Genomic DNA, 21,076 nt, shown 5'->3' with positions numbered 1-21,076 from the left:
GGAGGGGAGGGGGCGGGGCTTGGGGTGAAGGGGGCGGGGCTTGGGGTGGGGGTGGGGCCTGGCAGAGCTCCGCCCCCAAGTGGTTATTGGGGTGTGGAGTATTGGGGTGCCCCACACTTGGGGGGCGCCCCACACTTAGGGGGCGCCCCACACTTGGGGGTCATCATCAGGGGTCATTGGGGTGCCCCACACCTGGGGGGTGCCCCACACTTGGGGGTCCGGGGCATTGGGACAACCCACACTTGGGGGACGCCCCACACTTAGGGGGCACCCCACACTTGGGGGTCTTGGGGCACTGGGGTGTCTCACTTGGGGGGCGCCCCACACTTGGGGGTCAGGTCATTGGGACACCCCACACTTAGGGGGCGCCCCACACCTGGAGTGCAGCCCCTGGGGGTCTCCGCCCCACACATGGGGGTCCCGCCCCCTTTCTGGGGGGGGCTTCCCCGCCCCCAGGGCGGGGCTGTGGGGCAGAGCCCCCCCCCCCCTCCCGGTGCCCCCCAGCGCCCCCCGGCTCAGACCCCCAGCACCTCCTGGCCCTGGCAGGTCAGTGGGGCCCGGGACCCCCAAGTCAGCCCCACGGCGGGGGGTCCAGCCCCATAGTGGGGGGGGGGGGGGTTGGGGACGTGGCGGGTTTGGGGTGAACTTTGGACCCCCCCTGGCTGGGAGGGGGGTGGGGGCTGCTGTGGGGCTGGGGGGGAGGGGAAGGGGCTATGGGGCAGCTGTGGGGCAGGGATAGAGGGGAGGGGGGGGTGTGGGGCGGCTGTGGGGCAGGGTTGGGGGTCGGGGCCTGGCTGTGGGGCAAGAGGGGGGTGTCCATGGGGGGCAGGACCCATGGCTGGGACGGGGCTGTGGGGCCGGATCGGTCACCGGGGGGGTGGTTGTGGGGCAGGACCCACTGCGGAGCCACTTCTATGGGGCAGGACCCATCTGTGGGGCAGGGCCCCTCTATGGGGCAGGACCCATCTATGGGGCAGGGCCTATCTATGGGGCAGGACCCATCTATGGGGCAGAACTCATCTATGGGGCAGGACCCCCATCTCTCCCCACCTCCCCTTCTCTCCGCAGGCTCCCCCATGGCCTCCTTGCGCCCCACGCCCCCCGTGCCCCCCACCCCACCCCCACCCCCCCCGCCCCCCACCCTGGCCGCCCTCCTGCCCCCCGGCCGCCTCCGCTCCCTGGCCGTGTCCTGGCTGGAGGAGGACGCCCCCGGCCCCGACCCCGCGGCCCTTTGCGTGGGGCTGGCCCCCCGGCGAGCCCACCTGGTCTGCAAGAGCCCCGGGGTGCTGGCGGGGGCCCCCTTCGCCCAGGCCGTCTGGGGGCAGACCGGGTGCTCCGCGACCTTTAGGGTGGCCGAGGGCGCCCCGCTGACCCCGGGGACGGTGGTGGCCGAGGTGCGGGGGCCGGGGGCCGGGGTGCTGCTGGGGGAGCGGGTGGCCCTCAACACCCTCGGGCGCTGCAGCGGGGTGGCCACGGCGGCCTCCAGGGCGGTGGCGGTGGCCCGGGGGCGAGGGTGGCCGGGGAGGGTGGCCGGCACCCGAAAAACCACCCCCGGCTTTCGGCTGGTGGAGAAATACGGGCTGGGGGTGGGGGGCGCCGACCCCCACCGCTACGACCTGGGGGGGTTGCTGATGGTGAAGGACAACCACCTGCTGGCCGCACGCAAGCCCCTGGCGCAGGTTCGGATTTGGGGGGGGTCCAGGGGGTGGGGGTGGGGTAAAGGGGGTGTGGGGGGGTCCCACATGTATGGGGGGGACACGTAGGGGGGTGGGGACCCATATATTGGCGGTGGGACACGCATATTGGGGGGCTGACCCACATATATGGGGGGTGGGGACCCATATGTTGGGGGGTGGGACCCACATATGGGGGGTGGGACCCATGTATGGGGTTGGGACCCACATATTTGGGGTGGGACCCACATATAGGGGGCGACCCACATATGTGGGGCAGGGGATGACCCATTGGGGGGGTGAGGGGGAGACCTTTCTTTTAGGGGGGGAGCCCCGTTTTGGTTGGGGGGGTTTGGCCCCATGGCCCCAGTCTCCCCCAGTCCCCCCCAGTTCCCCCAGTGCTCCCAGTTCCCCCAGTACCCCCCCCGTCCCCAGGTGGTGGCGGATGCCCGTCGTGCCGCCAGCTTCACGCAGCTGCTGTCGGTGGAGTGCAGCTCCCAGGAGCAGGCGCTGGAGGCGGCCGGGGCCGGGGCCGACATCGTCCTCATGGACAACTTCACCCCACAGGTGGGCGGGACCCACAAGTGGGGGGCGCCCCACAAGTGGGGGGTGACCCATAAGTGGGGGGTGAGCCCCGAGTGTGGGGTGACCCTAAATTGTGCCCCCCCCAAGTGCGGGGTGACCCTAAAGTATGGGGTGACCCCCAAGTGTGGGGCGCCCAACAAGTGTGGGGTGACCCCTAAGTGTGGGGCGCCCCCCAAGTGCCTCCCTTTTCCCCCCCCAGGCGCTGGCGGAGGCAGCGGCGGCGGTGAAGGCGGCGCACCCTTGGGTGCTGGTGGAGGCCAGCGGGGGGGTGACGGAGGGGACCCTGCCCCACTTCCTGGCCCCACACGTCGACGTCGTCTCCATGGGGAGCCTGACCCACAGCGCCCCCGCCATCGACTTCGCCCTGCGGGTCCTGCCCGGGGATGGGGACGGGGACGGGGAGGGGGACAGGGGGTGCTGAGGGGACCCCAAAACCCAACCCCAAAACAAGGGGACCCCAATAGGACCCCCAACATCCATCTTTGGGGTCAACCCATGGCAAGGGGACCCCAAAATCCCCCCCATGGGGTCACCCCCACAGCACCCCAAATAACACCCCCCCACCCCAAATACCCCCCCTTCCCAAATAACCCCCCCCATCTCCCCAAATACCCCCCCAAATACCCCCCCACACCCCAAATACCCCCCCTCACCCCAAAATAAACCCCCCCAAAAAACCCAAGAACTGCAAAAAAGCTGCTTTATTCCCAGCGGGGGGAGGGTCAGACCCCCCGGATTTTTTTTTTGGGGGGGGGGGGGGTCCCAAATTTGGGGGGGGGGGTCGTGGGGGGGGGTCACTCGCCCTCCTTGTCCTCGCCGTGGGTGATGACGTAGCAGATGTTCTTGTAGTCCACGTTGCCGGCCACGTCGGGGGGGAAGGCGGCCCACATGTTCTTAATCTGGGGGGGGGGCACCCGGGGGGTAAAATTGGGGGGGGGCCGGGACCCCCCCCGGAAATGATTATGGGGGTGGGAGAGGGATTTGGGGGGGGTTTGGGGGGGATTTGAGGGGGTGAGGAGGGAATATGGGGGGGTTGAGGGGGTTATTGGGGGGTTGGGGGGATTTGGGGGGGATTTGGGGGGTCTAGGGGGGATTTGGGGGGGGCCTGGGGGGGATTTTGGGGTCCCAGGGAGGGATTTTGGGGTCCTGGGGAGGGATTTGGGGGTCTTAGGGAGGGATTTTGGGACTCTTGGGGGGGGATTTAGGGTCCTGGAAGGGATTTTGGGGGGGTCTCAGGGGGGATTTTGGGGTCCCAGGGAGGGATTTAGGGACTCTGGGGGGATTTTGGGGGGGGTCCGGGGGGTCCTCACCTCCTCGGGGGTGAAGCGGTCGCACTGGGTGGTCAGCAGCTCCTCCAGGCTGGGGGGGGTGGGGGGGGGACGGGGTCACCGCCTGCGACCCCAAATGTCCCCAGTGCCCCCCCCATGACCCCAGTGACCCCCCAGTGTCCCCCTGATGACCCCCAACGTCCACCCAATGACCCCTGATGACCCCAACGTCCCCATGACCCCAGATGACCCCGTGACCCCCGATGACCCCAATGACCCCATGACCCCTGATGACCCCGATGACCCCAGATGACCCCATGACCCCCGGTGCCCCCCCCCGGCCCCTCCCCCACTCACAAGCTCTTCTTGATGGACCCTTTCCCGTCGGGGTCCAGCACCTTGAAGGCCCCCATGATGACGTCCTCGGGGTCAGCGCCTACGGGTGGGGTAACGAACAGGAAGTGACGTCACCCAGCGCCGTGATGACGTCATCACGGTGACGTCACGGCGGGGGGTGGGGCCTCACCCTTGAGCTTCTCCCCGAACATTTGTAGGAAGACGGTGAAGTTGATGGGGCCGCTCGCCTCCTTGATCATGGCGTCCAGCTCCTCGTTCTTCACGTTCAGGCGCCCTAATACGGCCAGGGGGCGGGGCCTCAGGCCACGCCCACCGGCCACGCCCACTCCCGGAAAGCCCCGCCCCCTTTTCCATGTAGCCACGCCCCGCCAAAATCCCGCTCTGACCTGGTCTTCCTTCTCCAAGCCATGCCTCTCTCTCTCAAACCACGCCCCCTTTCCACAAACCACGCCCACTTTCCCAGACCACGCCCACTTTCCCTAAACCACGCCCCTTTTATTCAAAGGCACGCCCCTCTGCTTTAAACCACGCCCCACTCTAAGCCACGCCCCTTTCTCTACAAACCCCGCCCCTTCCCTCACCCCTACCCCTGCCTATCCCTCCACAAGCTCCTCCCCCTCCACAAGCCCCACCCACCCGATGCCACACCCACTATAAAACACGCCCCCAATAGGCCACACCCCAATAGGCCACTCCCACATAGGCCACGCCCCCAATAAACAACACCTTGATATACCACACCTCAATATACCACACCCCTGTAGACCATGCCCCCAATACGCCACGCCCCGTAGATCACGCCCCCAATGGACCACGCCCCAATAGGCCACGCCCTGTTAGGCCACACCCTCCAATAGGCCACACCCCCAACATACCACACCCCAATATACCATGTCCCAATAGACTACACCCCAAATAATCCACACCCAATAGGCCACGCCCCCAACTGACCACACCCCAATAGGCCACGCCCCCAAAATGACCACACCCCAACAGGCCACGCCCCAAACAAACCACACCCAAATACACCACACCCCAATATACCACACCCCAACAGACCACACCCCAATACACCACGCCCCAACAGACCACACCCACAGATGCCACACCCCCAGAGGCCACGCCCACACAGGCCACGCCCACACAGGCCCCGCCCCCTACCCATGGCAGCGAAGGTCTCCCGCAGGTCGTCCTTGTCGATGATGCCATCGCGGTTCTGGTCGATGACGGTGAACGCCTGGGGGGGGGTCCCCAAAATTGGGTTGGGGGGGGGGGGTCAAGGAGGGGGAGGGGGCCGCAAAGGCTCATGGGAAACCCCCCCCCCTTGCTTTTTTTGGGTCCCCCCCCCCCAAGGAGACAGCTGCGTCCCCAAGGCGCCACCCGATCCGGGGACAGGTGCCTGGGGGGGGGGGGGGGGGGGGACCCCCCGGTGACGTCATCAGCCGGGGGGGGGGCGGGGGGGGGCGGGGGGGGGGTCACCTCCTTGAACTCCTGGATCTGGGTCTGGTCGAACATGGAGAAGACGTTGGAGGAGCCCTCGGCCGCGCGGCGCTTCGCCTTCTTGGGGGCCTGGGGGGGATTGGGGGGGGAAAAGGGGGGTAAAAGGGGGATATGGGGGGTTATGGGGGGCTAATAGGGGGATTTGGGGGCTTAAAAGGGGGATTGGGGGGGTTATGGGGGGTCATGGGGGGGTTATGGGGGGATATGGGGGGGATATGGGGGGATTTGGGGGGGTTATAGGGGGATTTGGGGGGGATTGGGGGGATATGGGGGGATTTGGGGGGTAAAAGGGGGATTTGGGGGGGTAAAAGGGGGGTTGGGGGGCTTAGGGGGGGTAAAAGGGGGGATATGGGGGGATATGGGGGAGATTGGGGGGGGTAAAAGGGGGATATGGGGGGTTATAGGGGGTCATGGGGGGGGTTATGGGGGGGATATGGGGGGGATATGGGGGATTTGGGGGGGTAATGGGGGGGTAAAAGGGGGATTTGGGGGGGTTATGGGGGGTTACAGGGGGGTTATGGGGGGTTATAGGGGGGTAATGGGGGGGTTATGGGGGGATATGGGGGGTCTGGGGGCGTCAAAGGGTCTTGGGGGGGGCATTTGAAGTTATTGGGGGGCAAATTGGGGGTCGGGGGGGCAAATTGGGGGTCTGAGGGGGCAATTTTGGGTCTGGGGGGGATCAAAGGGTCTGGGGGGGCAATTTGGGGGTCTTGGGGGACATTTGGGGGGGATCAAGGGGTCTGGGGGGGGATCGAGGGGTCCAAGGGGGTCCATAGGGGGCCAAGGGGGTGTCCAGGGGGGTCTGGGGTCCGGGGGGGTCCCGGGGGGGTCCGGGGGGGTCGCCCCCCCCCCACTCACCATGGTCGCTGCCGGCTGCTGGTGGGGGCCGGGGGTCGGGGCCGGGATTTTATTGCCCCGGGGGCGGGGCCGGGCCCAAAATAGCCCCCGGGGGGGGAGGGGAAGGAGGGGGGGGGAGGGGAAGGAGGGGGGGAACCCCCCCCCCCCCAGCGCCTTGAGGGTCCGGGCAGCTCCTGATAAGGAGAGGGGCTAAAGATAGCGCGGCCCCGCCGCCCAGTGCTCCCAGTATGGTGTGGGGGTGCTCCCAGTGCTCCCAGTATGGTGTGGGGGTGATCCCAGTGCTCCCAGTATGGTGTGGGAACAGTCCCAGTGCTCCCAGTACACCACATCCACAATCCCAGTGCTCCCAGTATGGAATGGGGGCGATCCCAGTGCTCCCAGTATGGTGTGGGGGCCATCCCAGTGCTCCCAGTATGGAATGGGGGTAATCCCAGTGCTCCCAGTGCCCCCTGGTGGCAATCCCAGTGCTCCCAGTATGGCATGGGGGCAGTCCCAGTGCTCCCAGTACAGAATGGGGGAAATCCCAGTGCTCCCAGTATGGAATGGGGGCAATCCCAGTGCTCCCAGTACCCCCTGAGGTCAATTCCAGTGCTCCCAGTGTGGAATGGGGGCGATCCCAGTGCTCCCAGTGTGGAATGGGAGCAGTCCCAGTGCTCCCAGTACAGAATGTGGTCAATCCCAGTGCTCCCAATATGGAATGGGGGCAATCCCAGTGCTCTTTGGGTCAATCCCAGTGCTCCCAGTATGGCATGGGGGCAGTCCCAGTGCTCCCAGTGCCCCGATCCCAGTGCTCCCAGTACCCCCAGTACTCCCCTTCCCCTTAGGACTACATTTCCCAGAAGCCCCCGCGGCCGGCCACGCCCCCTCCCCGTGACGTCACGCCCCTCTCCATAAGAGCCCCGCGGAAGGGGCGGGGCCGGCGGTCACGTGGGCGGCGGTCACGTGCGGGGCCGCGGCGGCAGCGACTCGCCGGGGGCGGCGGTAACCGGGGGTGACCCCCCCTTGGGGGGGGGGCAGTCACGTGACTGGGGGGGGGGTCACGTGAGGGGTATGGGGCTGGGGCGGTGGGGCTGGGGGCTGGGGGGGGGCAGGGGGGGTTATGGGGGGGGTCAAGGGGCAGGGAGGGGGCTATGGGGGGGCCATGGGGGGCTGGGGGTCATGGGGGGGGTCGTGGGGGGGTTATGGGGGGGTCAAGGGGCAGGGAGGGGTCATGTGGGGGGCTGGGGGGCAGGGAGGGGGGCTATGGGGGGGTCATGGGGGGGGCTATGGGGCAGGGAGGGGGGCTCATGGGGGGCTGGGGGCTATGGGGCAGGGCTCTCTATGGGGCTGGGGGCTCTGTGGGGCCGGGGTTATGGGGCTGGGGGCTCTGTGGGGCAGATGCTATGGGGCTGGGGTCTCTATGGGGCAGGGGCCATGGGTCTGGGGGCTCTGTGGGGCTGGGCTCGCTATGGGGCAGGATCTATGGGGCAGGGCTCTGTGGGTCACTCCCCCCTGTCTCTCTCTGCCCCCCCCAGGCCGAGGCAGCCCCATGGCGTCGCCCCGCGCCCCCCAAGCGCCGCCCGTGGGGCCGGAGCTGCGCCGCCCCGACGACACGGGGGGCGAGCTGGGGGGCGAGCCCTGCCCCACGGCTCTGCCCCACAGCCTGCCCCATAGCGCGCCCCACGGCATCTCCCCGGCCCGCGCCCACCTCACCGTGGCCGTGCTGTGCTACATCAACCTCCTCAACTACATGGACCGCTTCACCGTGGCCGGTATGGGGCAGGCTATGGGGCAGGCTATGGGGCAGCCCCACACCTCCCCTGCCCCACATTTTTCCCCCCCCTTAAGGCGTCCTACCCGACGTGGAGGAATATTTCGGCATCGGGGACGGCAGCTCCGGGCTGCTGCAGACGGGTACGGAGGGGGGTCCCGCCCCACACTTGGGGGTCCCGCCCCACGCTTGGGGGTCCCGCCCCACACTTGTGGGGCTGAGGCGGGCGCTGTGCAGTGTTTATCAGCAGTTACATGGTGCTGGCTCCCGTTTTCGGGTACCTGGGGGACCGCCACAACCGCAAGCGGCTGCTGTGCCTCGGCATCGCCCTCTGGTCCGCCGTCACCCTGGCCACCAGCTTCGTGCCCCGAGAGGTGGGGGGGTGTGGGGCAGGGGGGTGGTATGGGGCAGGGTGTGGGGCAGGGGGGGTGGTTGTGGGGCAGGGTGTGGGGCAGGGATGTGGGGCGGGGGGGTGGTTGTGGGGCAGGGTGTGGGGTGGGGATGTGGGGCAGGGTGTGGGGCAGACCCGTGGGAGATGTGGGGCAGGGGGTGTGGTATGGGGCAGGGATGTGGGGCAGACCCATGGGAGATATGGGGCAGGGTGTGGGGCAGGGGGGGTGCTTGTGGGGCAGGGTGTGGGGTGGGGATGTGGGGCAGGGTGTGGGGCAGACCCGTGGGGGATGTGGGGCAGGGATGTGGGGCACAGGGGGAGGTGTGGGGCAGACCCATGGGTGGCCCCGGGACCCCCCTGGGTGCTGTGCAGTGGCACCAGGACACCCATGGGTGGCCCCGGGACCCCTGTGGGTGCTGTGGGGTGACCCTGGGACCCCCAAGGGTGCTGTAGGGTGGCCGTAGGACACCCTTGGGTGACACTGGGTGGCCCTAGGACCTTTATGGGTGCTATAGGATGGCCCCAGAACACCCATGGGTGGCCCCAGGACCCCCATGGGTGCCACTGGGTGGCCCTAGGACCCCCATGGGTGCTGTAGGGTGACCCTGGGACCCCCCTGGGTGCTGTGGGGTGACCCTGGGACCCCCAAGGGTGCTATAGGATGGCTCCCGAACACCCATGGGTGCTACTGGGTGGCTCTGGGACACCCTTGGGTGCTGTGGGGTGGCACCAGGACCCCCATGGGTGACCCTGGGACCCCCCCGGCTGCTCTGAGGTGCCACCCATGGGTGCCCCCGTGACCCCCCCCCATCGCCACGGGTGCTGCGGGGTGGCACCCATGGGTGACGCGTGGCCCCCGCCCGCAGCGGTTCTGGGCGCTGCTGGTGGGGCGGGCGCTGGTGGGGGTGGGGGAGGCCACCTACTCCACCATCGCCCCCACCCTCATCGCCGACCTCTTCGCCGGCACCGCCCGCAGCCGCGCCCTCGGCTGCTTCTACCTCGCCGTGCCCCTCGGAAGGTGGGGGGGGGGCAACTGGGGGGGGCATTTTGGGGGGGGTTGGGGGGCATTTGGGGGGGGTTGGGGGCATTTGGGGGGGGTGGGGGGGCATTTGGGGGGGGGTTGGGGGGCATTTGGGGGGGTTGGGGGAAAAAATTGGGGGGTATTTAGGGGGTATTTGGGGGGTTGGGGGGGCTATGGGGGTATTTGGGGGGTGTTTGGGGGGTGGTTGGGGGGGGTTGGGGGTATGTAGGGAGGTTGGGGGGGCAATTGGGGGGTGTTTGGGGGGTGTGGGGGCACTTGGGGGGCTAGAGGGGGCATTTGGGGGGGTGTGGGGGCACTTGGGGGGGTATTATGGGGGTTGGGGGGGCTGGGGGGGGCACTTGGGGGGCATTTGGAGGGCTGGGGGGGTTCGGGGGGGCATTTGGGGTTCTGGGGGGGCATTTGGGGTTCGGGGGGGACATGGGGGTGACGTGGGGCCATGTCCCCCCCCCCATTTTTGTGTCCCCCCCCCCAGCGGGCTGGGGTACATCGCGGGGGCCAAGGTGAAGGAGGCGGCGGCCGACTGGCACTGGGCACTGAGGGTGAGGGGGGGGCTGGGGGGGTCCCTGGGGGGGGTCCCTGTCCCCAAGGGGGTCCCTGGGGTGTCCCCATCCCCCAGGAGGTCTCTGGGGGGTCCCTGTCCCTGGGGGGGGGTCCCTGTCCCCAAGGGGTGTCCCCAGGGGGTCCCTATCCCTAAGGGGTGTCCCTGGGGGGTGTCCCTGTCCCCAAGGGGGTCCCTGTGGGTCCCTGGGGGGTCCCTGTGGGGGTCCCTGTCCCCAAGGGGGTCCCTGGGGGTGTCCGGGGGGGGCCTTGTCCCCAAGGGGGGGGGTCCCCGGGGGGTCCCTGTGGTGTCCCCATTCCCATTGAGGTTCCCATGGGTGCCCCCCGTCTCCCATGGGTGCCCCCACCCCCATGGGTGCCCCCTGCCCCCCCCCAGGTGACGCCGGGGCTGGGGGCGCTGGCGGTGGCGCTGTTGGTGGCGGTGGTGGAGGAGCCCCCCCGGGGGGCCCTGGAGAGACCCCCGGACGCCCCCCTGCACTACACGGCCTGGGCCAGCGACCTCAGGGACCTGGCCACCAAGTGAGGGGGGCACGGGGGGGGCAGGGGGACACGGGGGGGGCAGGGGGACATGGGGACATGGGGGGGGACATGGGGATATGGGGGGGGCATGGGGACACGGGGGGGACACGGGGACATGGTTGGGGACCCGGTGACCCCGTGTGACCCCGTGGTGACCCCATGGTGACCCGGTGACCTGGTGTGACCCCGTGGTGACCCGGTGACCCCGTAACCCTATGGGACCTGGTGTGACCCCGTGGTGACCTGGTGACCCCGTGGTGACCCCGTGGTGACCCATGGTGACCCAGTGACCTTGTGGTGACCCCGTAACCCTATGGTGACCCCATGGTGACCTGGTTGGGGACCCAATGACCTGGTTGGGGACATGGGGACACACTGGGGACGTGGGGACCCCGTGGTGACCCGGTGACCCTGGGGTGACCCCATGACCCCATGTGACCCTGTGGTGACCCAGTGACCCTGGTTGGGGACCCAATGACCTGGTTGGGGACACGGTGACATGTTGGGGACCTGGTGACCCTGGGTGACCCCGTGACCCCGTGGTGACCCCGTGGTGACCCCGGGTGTCCCCGCAGCCGCAGCTTCGTGCTGTCCACGCTGGGTTTCATATTGGGGACACGGGGACACATTGGGGACACGGTGACCCTGGGGTGACCCCGCGGTGACCCCGTGACCCCGTGGTGACCCCGGGTGACCCCGGGTGTCCCCGCAGCCGCAGCTTCGTGCTGTCCACGCTGGGTTTCACGGCGGTGGCCTTTGTGACGGGGGCGCTGGCGCTCTGGGCCCCGGCCTTCCTCTACCGGGCGCGCGTGGCCGCGGGAGACCCCCCCAGCTGCCAGCCCCCCCCCCGCTGCCGCGCGCACGAGAGGTGACTGGGGGCACTGGGAGGCACTGGGAGGGGGCTGGGAGCAACTGGGAGGGGATTGGGGGGAAACTGGGAGGGACTGGGAGGGGATTGGGGGGAAACTGGGAGGGACTGGGGGCACTGGGAGGGGGCTGGGAGGAACTGGGAGGGGATTGGGGGGCACTGGGAGGGACTGGGGGCACTGGGAGGGGGCTGGGAGGAACTGGGAGGGGATTGGGGGGAAACTGGGAGGGACTGGGGGCACTGGGAGGGGGCTGGGAGGAACTGGGAGGGGATTGGGGGGTACTGGGAGGGGGCTGGGGGGGGCTGGGAGGAACTGGGAGGGGACTGGGAGGTAACTGGGAGGGACTGGGGGCACTGGGAGGGACTGGGGGGTATTGGGAGGGGGCTGGGGGGATACTGGGAGGGACTGGGGGATACTGGGAGGGGCTGGGAGGGGATTGGGGGGATACTGGGAGGGGGCTGGGAGGCACTGGGAGGAACTGGGGGTGGACTGGGAGGGACTGGGAGGGGATTGGGGGGATACTGGGAGGGACTGGGGGGCACTGGGTACACTGGGAGGGGGCTGGGGGACACTGGGAGGGGCCATGGGGGGGACATGTGGGTACTGGGTGGGCACTGGGAGGGACTGGGAGGAAAACGGGGTCAAAGGTCACGGGGCCATGACCCCGATGCCCCTTGGAGCCCCTAAAGGGTGGCTCTGACCCCCCGTGACCCCCCGTGACCCCTGTGACCCCCCCGTTTTGTGTCCCCCCCCAGCCTGGTGTTCGGGGCGGTGACGTGCGCCACGGGGGTGCTGGGGGTGGGGGCGGGGGTGGCCCTGTCCCAGCTCCTGCGGCCCCGCTCCCCCCGCGCCCAGCCCCTGCTCTGCGCCGCCGGGATGCTGGGGGCAGCCCCCTGCCTGCTGGGGGCCCTGCTGGCCGCCACACACAGCCGGGGGGCCGCATACGTAAGGGGGGACATGGGGACATTGGGGGACATCTGGGGACATTGGGACATTTGGGGGGATTTGGGGAGATTGGGGACATTTGGGGGATTTGGGGCATTTAGGGACATTTGGGGGGATTGGGGCATTTGGGGACATTTGGGGGATTTGGGGACATTTAGGGGGATTTTGGGGATTGGGGACATTTGGGGACATTTGGGGACATCTGGGGACATCTGGGGACATTGGGACGTTTGGGGGGATTGGGACATTTGGGGGCATTTGGGGACATCTGGGGACATCTGGGGACATGGGGACATTGGGGACATCTGGGGGATTGGGGGGTTTGGGGACATTTGGGGACATTGGGACGTTTGGGGGGATTGGGGCCATTTGGGGGGATTGGGGCGTTTGGGGGCATTTGGGGGATTTGGGGACATTTAGGGGGATTTGGGGGATTTGAGGGTTTGGGGACATCTGGGGACATTGGGACGTTTGGGGGGATTTGGGGTATTTGGGGCCATTTGGGGGATTTGGGGGATTTGGGGACATTTCGGGGGATTTGGGGGATTGGGGACATTGGGGGATTTGGGGGGGTTGGGGGGATTTGGGGACATTGAGGTTTTTGGGGACATTGGGGGGATTGGGGTGTTTGGGGACATCTGGGGTCATTTGGGGTATGGGGGCATTTGGGGCCATTGGGGGTGTTTGGGGGATTTGGGGGGATTTGGGGCCATTTGGGACCCCCCCCCGCCCCCAGGTGTTCATCTTCTTCGGGGAGACCCTGCTGTCCCTCAACTGGGCCCTGGTGGCCGACATCCTGCTGGTGAGGGCACTGGGGGGCACTGGGAGGGGCTGGGAGGGCACTGGGAGGGACTGGAACAGACTGGGGGGACACTGGGATGGACTGGGAGGGAACTGGGACGGACTGGGGGGCACTGGGAGGGGCTGGGAGGGAACTGGGAGGGGCTGGGGGGGCACTGGGATGGACTGGGAGGGCACTGGGACGGACTGGGAACACTGGGGTGGGGGCGGGGACAGCCGGGGGTGGCCCCGGGGGACCCCAAAAAGGGGGAGGGGACAAAGAGGACACCGGGGGGGGGGTCTTGTGTGTGACGTCATCACCCTGTGACGTCACCACCCCTTCCTGTGACGTCACCGCCCCCCCCCCCCCCCCATGCAACCTCACCGCCCCTGGGTGTGACATCACAACCCAATGATGTCACCACCCGATGACGTCACCACCCGATGACGTCACCGCCCGATGACGTCACCGCGCAGGACGTGGTGGTGCCGACGCGGCGCTCGACGGCGGAGGCGCTGCAGATCGTGGTGTCACACCTCCTGGGGGACGCCGGCAGCCCCTACCTGGTGGGCGCGGTGAGTGCTGGGGGCACTGGGAGCACTGGGAGGGGCTGGGAGCACTGGGAGGGGGACTGGGAGGGGCTGGGGGGAACTGGGAGGAACTGGGAGGGGCACTGGGAGGGGCTGGGGGGGGTGATGGGGGGCACTGGGAGGGACTGGGAGCACTGGGAGAGGGACTGGGAGGTGCTGGGAGGGTAATGGGAGGGACTGGGAGGGGCACTGGGAGGGACTATGGGGCACTGGGAGGAGCTGGGAGGGACTGGGGGGCACTGGAAGCACTGGGAGGGGCACTGGGAGGGACTGGGGGGCACTGGGAGGGGCACTGGGAGCACTGGGGGTGTGACTGGGCATACTGGTCGGTGTGACTGGTCATACTGGTCATACTGGTCGGTGTAACTGGTCATACTGGTTGGTATAACTGGTCATACTGGGTGCACTGGGTGGTGCAACTGGGCACACTGGGCACAGTGGGTGGTCTCACTGGTGTTACTGGTCTGTGTAACTGGTGATACTGGTGACACTGGGTGGTCTCACTGGTGATACTGGTCTGTGTAACTGGTGATACTGGTGACACTGGGTGGTCCCACTGGTCATACTGGTTGGTGATACTGGTCATACTGGTCTGACTGGTGCCACTGGTCCCCCCCCAGGTGAGCGACGCGCTGCGGTCCCGGCTGCCCCCCACGGTGGGGGCGGGGGCGCGCTCCCTGCAGGGGGCGCTGCTGCTGGGCCCCTTCGTGGCGGCGCTGGGGGGGGGCAGCTTCATGGCCACCGCCCTCGCCCTGCCCCGGGACCGCCTGCGGGCACGCCTGGGGGCGGAGCGTGAGTGGGGCGGGGCCGGAGGGGGCGGGGCCATGAGGGGCGGGGCTACGGGGGGTGGGGTCACGAGGGGTGGGGTCATAAGGGGTGAGGGGCGGCGGGTGGGGTTGGGGTTAGGGGGTGTGGCTATTGAGGGGTGTGGTCAGTGGTGGGCGTGGTCTAAGGGGGTGGGGCTTAAAGGGGGTGGGGCTTAAAGGGGTGGGGTCACGAGGGGTGGGGTCATAAGGGGTGAGGGGTGGCGGGTGGGGTTGGGGTAAGGGGGTGTGGCTATTGAGGGGTGTGGTCACTGGTGGGCGTGGTCTAAGGGGTGGGGCTTAAAGGGGTGGGGCTAAAGGGGGTGGGGCTAAGGGGTGGGGTCATGAGGGGTCATGAGGGATGGGGGCTTGGTTATGGTGGGGTTGGGGTTAAGGGGTGTGGCTAAAGGGGGCGTGGTTATTGAGGGGCGTGGCTACTGGTGGGCGTGGTCTAAAGGGGCGTGGTCTAGAGGGGCGGGGCTAGAGGGGGCGGGGCTAAAGGGGTGGGGTCACAAGGGGTCACAAGGGGTGGGGGTTAGGGGACGTGTCCCTGTGCCACCCCCATGTCCCCAAAATGTCCCCAAAACGTCCCCAAATGCCCCCAGATATCCCTAAATGTCCCTAAATCCCCTGAAATGCCCCCAAATACCCCGAAATGTCCCCAAATGCCCCAAAATGTCCCCAACTGTCCCCCAGTGTCCTCATGTGATCCAAAATGTCCCCAAATACCCCCAAACGTCCCCAGATGCCCCCAAATGCCCCGAAATGTCCCTAAATCCCCTAAAATGTCCCCAAATCCCCTGAAATGTCCCCAAACGCCCCCAGGGCTGCCGGTGCCGACGGAGGACGTGGACGGGGACCTGGTGGTGCCGCGGGGCGGGCGCCCCACCAAGGTGCCGGTGGCGCGCGTCCTCGCGTGACCCCCCCTGGGGACACCGGGGGGGGACACGCGGGGGGGGAGGGGACACAGAGACACCCCCTGCGTGTCCCCCCCCTTCCCCTCCCCCACCCCGTTGACCCCATTAAAGCCCTTCAACCCCAAACTGGTCTCTGGGGCGTTTTGGGGCGTTTTGGGGGGGTTTGGGGGGTTTTGGGGATTTGGGGGGCTTTGGGGACATTTTGGGAATTTGGGGGATTTGGGGGGTTTTGGGGACATTTTGGGGATTTTGAGGATTTTGGGAGATTTTGAAAATTTTGAAGATTTTTGGGGGATTTGGGGACATTTTGGGGATTTTGGGAGATTTTGGAGAATTTGGCGACGTTTTGGGGATTTTGGTGATTTTGTGGGATTTTAGGGATTTGGGGAGATTTTGAAGATTTTGAAGATTTTTGGGAGAATTTGAAGATTTTGCGAGATTTTGAAGATTTTGCGAGATTTTGAAGATTTTGGGGACATTTTTGTTGATTTTGTTGATTTTGGGGGATTTTTGGGATTTTGGGGACCCGCTGGGGGACGGGGGCCCCACAGGGCGCTGGTAGGGCCCCCCCTGCCCCCCCTGCCCCCCCCCCTCCGCCCCACACTTCCTGCCCCACGGCGGCGCCCGCAGCTTCCTGGAGGGGGTGGGGGCCCCGCGCGGGACGGGGACACGGGGACGGGACGGGGACGGCCCAGGTAAGGGGGGGATGGGGGGCGAGGGGGGGGGTGGGGGGGGGATGGGGGGTGAGGGGGGGGTATGGGGGGTTAGGGGGGTGAGGGGGGGTGGGGGGTAGGTGGGGGAGCTACTTGTGGGGTGCCCCATAGCGGGGTGGATGATGGGTGGTGGGGTGATGGGGGTGTGGGGCGGGAGGTGTGGGGCAGGGGGGAGATGTGGGGCAGGAGGTGTGGGGCAGGGGGATGTGGGGTATTGGGGTGCCCCACTTATGGGGTGCCCCATAGTGGGGTGCCTGGGATGTGGGGTGATGGGGATGTGGGGCAGGAGGGCCCCGATGCAGGGAGATGTGGGGCAGGGGGATGATGTGGGGCAGAGGAGAGATGTGGGGCAGGGGATGTGGGGTATTTGGGTGCCCTACTTATGGGGTGCCCAGGTTGTGGGGTGATGGAGATGTGGGGCAGGGAGGTGTGGGGCAGGAGGGCCCTGATGTGGGGAGATGTGGGGCAGGAGGACCCCAGTGTGGGGCAGGGGATGTGGGGTATTGGGGTGCCCTACTTATGGGGCGCCCCATAGGAAGGTGGCCAGGTTGTGGGGCGGTGGAGATGTGGGGCGGGAAGGCCCCGATGTGGGGCAGGGGGCCCCCATTTGGGGTTGGCGGAGCCAGTTTTGGGGTGAGGGGGCCCAATTTTGGGGCAGCGGGGCCCCGTTTTGGGGTGGGGGGAGCCAATTTTGGGGTGACGGAGCCCATTTTGGGGCTGCGGTCCCCACTTGTGGGGCACGGCACTTGTGGGGCAGAGGCGCCGTGGGGCAGCCAGAAGCCGGGCCAGACGGGAAGCGGGGCGGGGGGGACCCCATTTTGGGGTGAAAAGACCCCATTTTGGGGTTTTTGGACCCCTTTTGGGGTTTTTGAACTCAATTTTGGGGTGGGGGGGCCCTGCAGCCCCCTACTTGTGGGGCAGCCCCATAGCGGGGCACCGCGGAGCCGTGGGGCAGCCGGAAGCGGAGGCCGCTGGGAGAACGTGGGGCGGGGGGGGGGGCATTTTGGGGTGAAAGGACCTGATTTTGGGGCTGGGGGGCACAGTTATGGGGCGCTGGGGGCACAGTTTGGGGTGGGGGGGGCACTTAGGGGGCCCAGCCCGCTACTTATGGGGCAGGCCGCTTGTGGGGCAGCCGGAAGCGGGGGGGCTGATGGGAGAATGTGGGGCTGGGGGGGGGCACTTATGGGGCACAGCAACGCTTCCGCCCCACACTTATGGGGCGCCCCACACTTGGGGGGCAGGAGCCCCCCCGGCCGTGTCCCCGCAGGCCCCATGGAGGCGCTGTGGGGCCTGGCCCTGCTGCCCCCCACCCTGCTGCTGGCCGCCCTCTGCACCCGCTGCTACCGCCGTGAGTGGGGACGGGGGGGGCGGGGGGATTTGGGGGACCCCCCCGGGGGGCTTTGGGGACCCCTTGGGGATTTTGGGGTCCCCCCCTGGAGGGCTTTGGGGACCCCTTGGGGGGCTTTGGGGGGCTCCTTGGGGGCTTTGGGGTCCCCTTGGGGGGCTTTGGGGTCCCCTTGGGGGGCTTTGGGGATTTTGGGGACCCCCCCTGGGATTTTGGGGACCCCCCTGGGGCGCTTTGGGGTCCCTTTGGGGATTTTGGGGACCCTCCCGGGGGGATTTGGGGTTCCCTTGGGGGCTTTGGGAACCCCCTCAGGGATTTTGGGCCCCCCCCGGGATTTTGGGGACCCCCTCAGTGATTTTGGGGACCCCCCTGGGATTTTGGGGACCCCCCCTTGGGGACTTTGGGGTCCCCTCGGGGATTTTGGGGGGGGTGTTTTGGGGGTGCCCCCCCTCACCCCCCCCCCTTGTGCCCCCCAGGTCACGGCGCGCCCATGGATGAGGAGTGCAAGTGAGTGGGGGGGGGCACGGGGGGACATTTGGGGGGATTTGGGGACATTTGGGGGATTTGGGGACTGGGGGGGCACGGGGGGGGATTTGGGACATTTGGGGACATTTGGGGGGATTTGGGACTGGGGGGGTGTGGGGGGGGCACGGGGGGTGTGGGGGCGCTGACCTCTGACCCGTGCCCCCCCCAGGCCCCCCCAGCCCGTGCCCACCAGCAGCTTCATGGTCATCACCCCCTCCCGATGTGAGTGCCCCCAGCCCCATAGAGCCCCCAGCCCCATAGAATCCCTGCCCCATAGAGCCCCCAGCCCCATAGAGCCCCCAGCCCCATAGCATCCCTGCCCCATAGAGCCCAGCCCCATAGCGTCCTCGTCCCTGTCCCCAGCCCCATAGCGTCCTGGCCCCATAGCGTCCTTGTCCTCATCCCTGGCCCCATAGAGTCCCAGCCCCCATAGCGTCCTTGTCCTTGTCCCCAGCCCCATAGCGTCCCACCCCATAGAATTCTTTTGTCCCCATCCCTGCCCCATAGCGTCCCGGCCCATAGGATCCCTGCCCCATAGCGTCCCCAGCCCCATAGAGTCCCCAGGCCCCGCCCCTTTCCACAGCACCGCCCCTTTCCCTCGGCCCCGCCCCCCTTTTCCCAGGCCCCTCCCCCTTTCCCCGGCCACGCCCCCTTTTCCCGGCCCCGCCCATCGGTGTCTCCCGCCCCAGGCTCCTCCACGCCCCCCCCAGCAGCGCCCGCCCGTGGTGGAGCCGCACCTGCCCCTGCCGTGGGTGACACTGGGGGCACTGGGAGCACTGGGAGGCACTGGGGGGGGTACTGGGAGCACTGGGAGGGGACTGGGAGGGGACATGGGGGCACTGGAGGCACTGGGAACACTGGGAGGGGGGCACTGGGGATACTGGGAGGGCACTGGGAGATGACTGAGGGCACTGGGGGGCACTGGGGGGCACTGGGGACACTGGGGGGGACTGGGGACACTGGGAGGGCACTGGGGGGGGGTACTGGGGACACTGGGATGGGGTAGGGACACTGGGGGGGCACTGGGAATACTGGGGATGTATTGGGGGGAAACTGGGGCCACTGGGGGGGAACTGGGGACACTGGGGGGGGCACTGGGAGCACTGGGGTTGGGGTCAGCGGGTCGTGCCCCCCCCCCCCGCCCCCCCCCCAGGTCCCCGCAGCCCCCCCAGCAGCGCCGCGTCTCCGCCGCCCGCCCCCAGCCCGAGAGGGGGTGAGTGGGGGGGGGATGGGGGGTGGGGGGGGGTCACGGGAGGGGGGGGGGGACACCAGGGTGACACCGCAGTGACCCTGCCCCCCCCCCCCTGCAGCCCCCACGCCCCCCGCCCCCGATGACGATTACAGCAACGAGCTCTACGCCACCGGATACGTTGTGGGTGACCCCCCCGGGGACCCCCCAGACCCCTCCGTGACCCCTGACCCCCTCTGACCCCCCTGACCCCCCCCATGTCCCTTTGTGTCCCCCCTGTCCCTTTGTCACCCCCTGACCCCCCTTTGTCCCCCCCTGACCCCCCGACCCCCCATGTCCCCCTGACCCCCCCGTACCCCCCTGACCCCCCCCATGTCCCCTTGTCCCCCCCCGACCCCCCCGGACCCCCCCTGACCCCCCGGTCCCCCCAGGGAGGTGCTCCCGGACCCCAGGAGGAGGCGCGGGGGGGCTCCCCCCAGGACAGGGACAGCGGCTCCACGGGTGAGTGCCCCCCCCCCCATGACCCCCCCGTGACCCCGGGACCCCCCCCTGACCCCCCCTGTCCCCCCCCCCAGTGTTGCAGGACAAGGAGTACGAGAACGTCCCCGATGGGCCCCGGTGCTCCCCTGGGTGAGAGCCTGACCCCATAGCCCCCCCGGAACCCCCCCATGACCCCATAGCCCCCCCGGAACCCCCCATGACCCCATAACCCCCCCGTAACCTCCCCATGACCCCATAACCCCTCCATAAACCCCCCCATAACTCCCCCATAGTCCCCCATACCCCCCCATGACCCCATAAACCCCCTGTAACCCCCCCACAGCCCCCCGTAACCCCCCATAAACCCATTAAACCCCCCCATAACCCTATAACCCCCCATAACCCCCCCATGACCCCATACTCCCCATAAACCCCCCTATAACCCCCCATAACCCCCCATACCCCCCCATGACCCCATAACCCCCCCATACCCCCCCCATAACCCCCATAACCCCCCCATACCCCCCCCATAGCCCTATTAAACCCCCCATAGCCCCCCTATAACCCCCCCATAACCCCCCATGACCCCATACCCCCCCATAACCCCCATAACCCCCCCATAACCCCCCATATCCCCATAACCCCCCCATACCCCCCCCATGACCCCATAACCCCCCCATAGCCCCCTATAACCCCCCATACCCCCCCATGACCCCATACCCCCCCCATAACCCCCCCGTGCCCCCCCAGCCGACAGCCTGGAGTACATCAACGTCCCGCAGCCGGATCCAGCCCCGCCTCCCGCTACGGTGGGTGATAAAAACCCCAAAAAGCCCCAAAATCGCCCCAAAAATCCCCCTGCTGACCCCCCCCCCTTGGTGACCCCCCCCCGGTGACCCCCCTGTCCCCCCAGGCAGCGACCGCGAGAGCGAAGGGGACGGCCCCGACTACGAGAACGTGGCCAGGTGGACCCCAAAAACGCCCTTTTTTACCCCAAAACCTCACCCCCAAGATCTCCTTTCTACCCCAAATCCGCCCTTCTGCCCCAAATCCCTCCTTTTCACCCCAAATTTAGCTCAGGGCACCCCAAACCCCTGCTTTTTTACCTTAAATCTGCTCCTGGCACCCCCAAAATTCCTCCTTTTTACCCCAAGTTTAACCAAGTAACCCCCAAACCCCTTCTTTTCACCCCAAATTCAGCTCAGGTGCCCCAAACCCCCTCCTTTTCACCCCAAATTTCTCCTTTTCACCCTAAATTTCTCCTTTTCCCCCCAAATTCACCCCGACACCCCTAAAAACCCCTCCTTTTTCCCTTTTCCCCCCCCAAATCCACCTCGGCGCCCCAAATCCGCTCCTTTTCACCCCAAAACTTGCCGTTCTCTCCCCCAGGACCTCTCCGCACCCTTAATTTATTGCCC

The 21,076-nt window shown here is 67.7% G+C and overlaps 4 protein-coding genes and 1 long non-coding RNA gene across 7 annotated transcripts; 4 read left to right on the top strand and 1 right to left on the bottom strand.

Annotated features, from left to right (window-relative positions):
• Positions 1-447: 447 nt before the first annotated feature.
• On the top strand, positions 448-2,922 carry QPRT (quinolinate phosphoribosyltransferase). Of its 2 annotated transcripts, XM_084540420.1 has the most exons (4): positions 448-546; positions 1,069-1,679; positions 2,109-2,240; positions 2,458-2,922. In XM_084540420.1, the coding sequence occupies exons 2-4, from the start codon at positions 1,077-1,079 to the stop codon at positions 2,677-2,679; spliced, it is 957 nt and encodes a 318-aa protein (XP_084396546.1). In that variant the 5' UTR covers positions 448-546; positions 1,069-1,076; the 3' UTR covers positions 2,680-2,922. The 2 variants fall into 2 exon arrangements, with proteins under 2 accessions (XP_084396546.1, XP_084396545.1); XM_084540419.1 differs by lacking the exon at positions 448-546 and having other exon boundaries at positions 897-1,679.
• Positions 2,923-3,008: 86 nt separating this feature from the next.
• Positions 3,009-6,259, bottom strand: MYL11 (myosin light chain 11). The gene is made up of 7 exons (XM_084540418.1): positions 6,242-6,259; positions 5,363-5,452; positions 5,045-5,120; positions 4,053-4,157; positions 3,884-3,962; positions 3,569-3,617; positions 3,009-3,157 (listed from the first exon to the last, which is right to left on the bottom strand). Exons 1-7 carry the CDS (start codon positions 6,242-6,244, stop codon positions 3,053-3,055), a joined length of 507 nt encoding a protein of 168 aa, XP_084396544.1. The 5' UTR covers positions 6,245-6,259; the 3' UTR covers positions 3,009-3,052.
• Positions 6,260-7,118: 859 nt separating this feature from the next.
• Positions 7,119-15,532, top strand: SPNS1 (SPNS lysolipid transporter 1, lysophospholipid). Of its 2 annotated transcripts, XM_084540416.1 has the most exons (13): positions 7,120-7,222; positions 7,756-7,992; positions 8,069-8,134; positions 8,229-8,365; positions 9,249-9,400; positions 9,897-9,963; positions 10,359-10,501; positions 11,214-11,369; positions 12,126-12,315; positions 13,052-13,117; positions 13,573-13,671; positions 14,307-14,478; positions 15,315-15,532. In XM_084540416.1, the coding sequence occupies exons 2-13, from the start codon at positions 7,770-7,772 to the stop codon at positions 15,407-15,409; spliced, it is 1,566 nt and encodes a 521-aa protein (XP_084396542.1). In that variant the 5' UTR covers positions 7,120-7,222; positions 7,756-7,769; the 3' UTR covers positions 15,410-15,532. The 2 variants fall into 2 exon arrangements, with proteins under 2 accessions (XP_084396543.1, XP_084396542.1); XM_084540417.1 differs by lacking the exon at positions 12,126-12,315 and having other exon boundaries at positions 7,119-7,222; positions 9,359-9,400.
• Positions 15,533-16,052: 520 nt separating this feature from the next.
• Positions 16,053-19,812, top strand: LOC311429326 (uncharacterized protein; the record flags this gene model as incomplete). Its single annotated transcript, XM_084540421.1, has 7 exons — positions 16,053-16,101; positions 17,361-17,467; positions 17,941-17,971; positions 19,143-19,201; positions 19,300-19,365; positions 19,614-19,679; positions 19,754-19,812. The coding sequence occupies exons 2-7, from the start codon at positions 17,392-17,394 to the stop codon at positions 19,810-19,812; spliced, it is 357 nt and encodes a 118-aa protein (XP_084396547.1). The 5' UTR covers positions 16,053-16,101; positions 17,361-17,391.
• Positions 19,813-20,392: 580 nt separating this feature from the next.
• On the top strand, positions 20,393-21,076 carry LOC311429323. Its single transcript, XR_014688221.1, has 3 exons — positions 20,393-20,467; positions 20,572-20,623; positions 21,048-21,076. It is a non-coding gene; the product is annotated as an uncharacterized lncRNA (long non-coding RNA).

The sequence above is a fragment of the Aythya ferina genome (assembly GCF_964211825.1).
Source record: "Aythya ferina genome assembly, contig: HAP1_SCAFFOLD_630, whole genome shotgun sequence".
In the NCBI taxonomy this organism is placed as follows: domain Eukaryota; kingdom Metazoa; phylum Chordata; class Aves; order Anseriformes; family Anatidae; genus Aythya; species Aythya ferina.
The sequence above is the reverse complement of the archived record's forward strand: the minus strand, read 5'-3'. Positions and strand labels throughout refer to the sequence as shown.

Bases quoted from the DNA above. Each gene is read 5' to 3' on its own strand.
- SPNS1 (XM_084540416.1), top strand. From the start codon at position 7,770: ATGGCGTCGCCCCGCGCCCCCCAAGCGCCGCCCGTGGGGCCGGAGCTG. The intron at 7,993-8,068 runs GTATGGGGCAGG...CCCCCCCTTAAG, and splicing joins GGACCGCTTCACCGTGGCCG to GCGTCCTACCCGACGTGGAG. The intron at 8,366-9,248 runs GTGGGGGGGTGT...CCCCGCCCGCAG, and splicing joins CCAGCTTCGTGCCCCGAGAG to CGGTTCTGGGCGCTGCTGGT.
- QPRT (XM_084540419.1), top strand. From the start codon at position 915: ATGGGGCAGGACCCATCTGTGGGGCAGGGCCCCTCTATGGGGCAGGAC. The intron at 1,680-2,108 runs GTTCGGATTTGG...CCCCGTCCCCAG, and splicing joins CACGCAAGCCCCTGGCGCAG to GTGGTGGCGGATGCCCGTCG. The intron at 2,241-2,457 runs GTGGGCGGGACC...TTCCCCCCCCAG, and splicing joins TGGACAACTTCACCCCACAG to GCGCTGGCGGAGGCAGCGGC.
- MYL11 (XM_084540418.1), bottom strand. The intron at 3,963-4,052 runs GTGAGGCCCCAC...CCCCACCCGTAG, and splicing joins GTTCGGGGAGAAGCTCAAGG to GCGCTGACCCCGAGGACGTC. The intron at 3,618-3,883 runs GTGAGTGGGGGA...CACCCCCCCCAG, and splicing joins GGGTCCATCAAGAAGAGCTT to CCTGGAGGAGCTGCTGACCA.